Genomic DNA, 4,577 nt, shown 5'->3' with positions numbered 1-4,577 from the left:
GTAGCTTTTGTCCAGGCGTTCCTAGCACCGGTACTACCCAGACTCCTACGGTCATTGCAAACAAAACAAGGAGGCAGCAATGGCGGCGATTTTTGTTTTACTCTGAAACCTAAAAAATGTGACGCTCTCAGTTCTAAAACAATGTAGAAAGGATTACCTAACCTTTTTGCCTCCCAGGAACTCCAATGAAAGCGTAGTTGTGAATTCTTATTGGAGAACAGAGCCTGTAAATGGTTGCCTGGTAAAGCGCAATGGACAGATCAAATGGTGGTGTCTCTCCCGATTCCTCTACACATATTGCGGAAAAGAAAGTGAAGAAAGCGAAAAAGAGAAAGCACAAACACAGGTATGTTACTTACACAGTGTATCCGTACGATAATTTAGGTAAGAATAGATTGAAATCCCCCACCAGATTTTATAAACGCTCGTTTTTGTATTGCTCATATTATATCTACAGTATAGTAGCATCGGAGACTTATTACATCATATCTATAGTAGCATCAGAGACTTGAGCTTGTTCCATACTCTGAAGAATCAATGGCGTAGCCGTCCAAAAGGCCCTTTTAAGGCATTTTCTCCTGTATTTTGGATAATGTCTCATACATTTACTGTATTTTTGGCTGCCTGAAGGGGGGCCACCCTCCCTGTCTATTGACACTGCAGAATGACACTGATCACTGCTACTAATATCGTACCATACCACAATCCAGAACCCAATTAGACTTAGCTATTTTCCAGAAAAAAAATGTTTTCCAGAAAAATATTATTTGAGATTTGACCAATAGCTATGCAAAGTACACCAGCATTGCTAGCCAAAACAACCAACATTGCTGGCTCAGTGATCCTGGAACTAAGGCTGGGACTTTAGGGTTGCTGTGAGTCTGTGAGGTCAGGCACTGCGGAGGGAAGGGTCTGGGGGGCCGCACCCAGCCCCACCACTTTTTTGCACTAAAAAGAAACAAAAATAATTTAAAAAAGAAAGACTGAAAACATTTTTTTCTTTTTTTTTTAAATTGTCAACTGCGCCCCACTTTTCAACATACTACGTGGTTGCAGGAGGTAATTTGCAAATATTTCCTTTGTCATGTGGTCAACAGGGAAGCAATTGATGTTGGATCTGTTAACACATTTAACTGTTCATCTTTGATCCATTATTCGTAGTCAGGGGGGTTCAGGGGGTTTGGAATAACCACCCCACTCACTATAGAAGGTGTGCTCTAATGAAGGAAATTGAGCACCACTGTAAGCTAGGGCGAGCTACCTTTAAGAGAAAATGGTCCGCTAAATGGGTAAACAAACCCCCCAACTCAACACCCTGGCTACGGGCCTGATTATTGAATTTTTTCATTTCAGAAGTCACTCCAAACACAAAAGATCTAAGTCTTCAAGTGAGACAGACCCATCGTCTCATAGCAAAAGACAGAAACACAAGAAGAAGAAATCATCTGCACACATTGATGAATCAGATGAAGAGCCTAATGATATTCATCCACTATCTCACTACGTAGATAACAAAGAGGAACTCCACAAGCAAATATTTAGTATTGTGCCAAAAAAGGAGATAAAGAATCTACTACCAGAGATATTAAAGGTATAGATCCCAGGGGCGGTTCTAGCTTTTCGCTAAAGTGGGGGTTTGGCTCAGTGACAAAGTTACATCTTGTTTTCTGGCAGCCCTGCCAAAGGGGGGATTAAAACCTCAAACCTCAACCTTAACCCTACCCCTAGATCCGATAATGGATCCACATCTCTTTGTTCTATTTTGGTTTTCAATTTACCAATATAACCAGGACTTTTATCATGATATGGTTAAGAGAAGATTAGGTGAGTGGGTTATCAAAACAGTTAGCATGATGCAGTCACTTATCTGCTATGGCTAGCTACTGGCTGTACACGCATGCACCATACTAGCCCCTTATTAAGAGACTTAAAAGACTTTCCACAAAGCAAGGCAAGACTTTCTCATTAGCTTGTGTTGTAGTTGAAACTCAAGACTCTGTAAAGCGCTTAATAGCTGGCTATAGACGCAACATAGGCTTAGATCCAGATACACAGAATAACATCTCCATTAATGGTGGTTGCTGAAGATGGTGGTTGCTGAAGGCATTCTCTTCCACACAAATGATGAGGCGAACATCTTGGGATGGCAAATTTTGCAAATTAATTGTATTACCCACTCCCTGTTTTTTGTGGCTTAACTTTTCTAGTTATGCTCACCATTTAAACCATGTATAATTTAAATAGCATTTTATAGTACTCAAAGCATTATTTTTATTTTCAGGGAATGGATTTAAAAGAACTAAAAGGTCTTTGTCTTGAACAACTTGAAATCATGTCTCAAAAAAGGCTTCGACATATTATTGCTGGCGAAGAAATGCTCTCTTCGTCATCTGACGAAAGTAATGAGGAACAAGGCGAAAGACCAAAGGTAGTCCAGAAGGAGAATCCACAGGCTTCCCAAGAGGATATACCACAGGCTGCCCAAGAAGAGAAACCACAGGGTGCTGAAGAAGAAATGCCCCAGGAGCCAAAGAAGGTAAAATCCATGTAGTTATGTTTTGCAAAAAAGTGTTTCTAAGAATACTTTAGCTTTTTAACCATGACTGAGGCAGTGCCTTTGTGCAATAAACATGGAATTGATAAGGCTTTTTTCTTTTACCAGGAAGGGCTGTTTTTATTCCAAGTAATCAAACATTTCACTGAGTTTCCTTAATTTTCAGAATTATCACACCACTGTACTTTTAGATAATTATCCACATATGTAATAAACTTCAAAACATACTGTAGGAAAACTCCATGCATTGGGTGGAGTCCACACACTTTAAGTGTTTAGACCACAGTCTATGCACCATCCCTAAAAATGTTTAGGTACTTTAATTCAGTAATGTATGCCACAGCAGGCTTGTGTCCAGGGGGGGTCTGGCACTCATCCTTCTCATGTGACTAGATTGACTTTATTGGTGTATATTTTATTTGGGATGGAAAATGTTTCTATATATATATGGTGACATATTACAAGAGCTTAAGATGCCAATTTGAACTAAATTGATCTGTGGTCATTGGGTTACTACTTTGTACCCCACCCTGAGTTTTTCTCTAGACACACCCCTGCACAGTGACTATCTCATCTTGTAAACGGATCAAGAGTGAACATATGCAGGGATTGCAACTCTATTTGACACTTACTTGACTCTTGATTTATGTCTTATAACTAGAAAAAGATTCCAGAATGTAGAAGGAAGCAAGAGGATGCAGATCCTGAGAAGATTGACATTCTCCAAGAAATGAGTATATCTCCCAATCAGGACGAGATTGATGAGCTTGTAGAGGGAAGGGGGACACAAGATGACAAGACAACTCAACAAGATGATGGTATGTAATGCTTCTTTTACATCACTGTAAGCCTCCTTCTCTTTAGCCTTCTTGAAGACATTGAGTTTTTTTTATTCAGCGAGAAAACCCAGAGCTCACTATTTTGTCACAGTTTTTGAAAATTTCAATGCAGAGCAGTTGGTGCATCCGTATTTTCCAAAATGGTCCCAAATAGTGAACTCCAGGTTTTCTCAACGGATAAAAAACTCCAATGTCTTCAAGCAGGCTACTTCTGCTTACCCTTTAGCAAAATACCAAGCATCCATTTCCATCGGCTGATTTGAGGAGATTATTGCATTTTGTTTATTGAATAATTGAGTAAATAAATTGCAAAGTTCTTTTGAAAGCTCAGTTAGTAAAGGCATGCCTTGTATCTTTTGCACACACATTTCCCTGAAAGAAAGATGTGTATTGCTACACATAATTCCACTTTATTCTAAAATCCCCTTAGTAATGCTTCCTGCTTTGTTTCATGTGACCACCAGGTAATAAAGAGATGGCCATTGATGAAACTGAAGAGAGTGATGACCACGAAGCACTTGTTATGGCAGAGGCGGAGCTTAGGGAGTTAGAGTTTAGAGCAAGAGCTCTTAAATCCATGGTGAAGGCTCGAGAAATGCAACAAAAAGGAAAGACCAGTTAGGGTAGGGGGGGCATCCTTCACAAATGGGTGGGTGGGTGTGGAATTTTATGGAGTTAAACATTATACACAATTATCTAGGGAAGAAATCCAGGAGCCCTGGCTGAGTCATTTGAATTTGTTTTAAATTCATGCTTTTACCTTTCCAATAGGTACCAATAAACTTATCAGTGCAAGTAAAGCTTTAAATGACTTTCGTATTGAACCAGTTTATCCAGGCGTCAAATTCGTATCAGTATATAAGTCGTGTTTTTATTATTCCATTGTAAGCGAGTATTATATTTTAATAGATAATGAATTTGCTTATCAAATTATTAACTATCTTTTCAAAATTATATGATAGACTGTAATTGTCACAAAACATGCACTTCAATAGTATTGCTGATTAAATGTTCGGCCTGTTTGTTGGATTATATGTATTATTTTCCAGTGAATATAAAGTCCATTTGTTAGTTCGTGGAATACTTTCCTTTTTCACTTAGAGTGGTTTTCAAAATCCCGTGCAACAAAATGTAGTTGTTAAAATGTAATAGTCAAGCCAGAACAAAAGAGAACAAAGACATTA

At 38.8% G+C, this 4,577-nt stretch overlaps 1 protein-coding gene across 1 annotated transcript; it reads left to right on the top strand.

Moving 5' to 3' along the window:
- Positions 1–37: 37 nt before the first annotated feature.
- Positions 38–4,464, top strand: LOC5507608 (caspase activity and apoptosis inhibitor 1). The gene is made up of 5 exons (XM_001628187.3): positions 38–346; positions 1,354–1,591; positions 2,282–2,536; positions 3,216–3,372; positions 3,858–4,464. Exons 1-5 carry the CDS (start codon positions 252–254, stop codon positions 4,013–4,015), a joined length of 903 nt encoding a protein of 300 aa, XP_001628237.2. The 5' UTR covers positions 38–251; the 3' UTR covers positions 4,016–4,464.
- The last annotated feature ends 113 nt before the right edge of the window (positions 4,465–4,577 follow it).

This window comes from Nematostella vectensis, chromosome 1 (genome assembly GCF_932526225.1).
Source record: "Nematostella vectensis chromosome 1, jaNemVect1.1, whole genome shotgun sequence".
In the NCBI taxonomy this organism is placed as follows: domain Eukaryota; kingdom Metazoa; phylum Cnidaria; class Anthozoa; order Actiniaria; family Edwardsiidae; genus Nematostella; species Nematostella vectensis.
The sequence above is the reverse complement of the archived record's forward strand: the minus strand, read 5'-3'. Positions and strand labels throughout refer to the sequence as shown.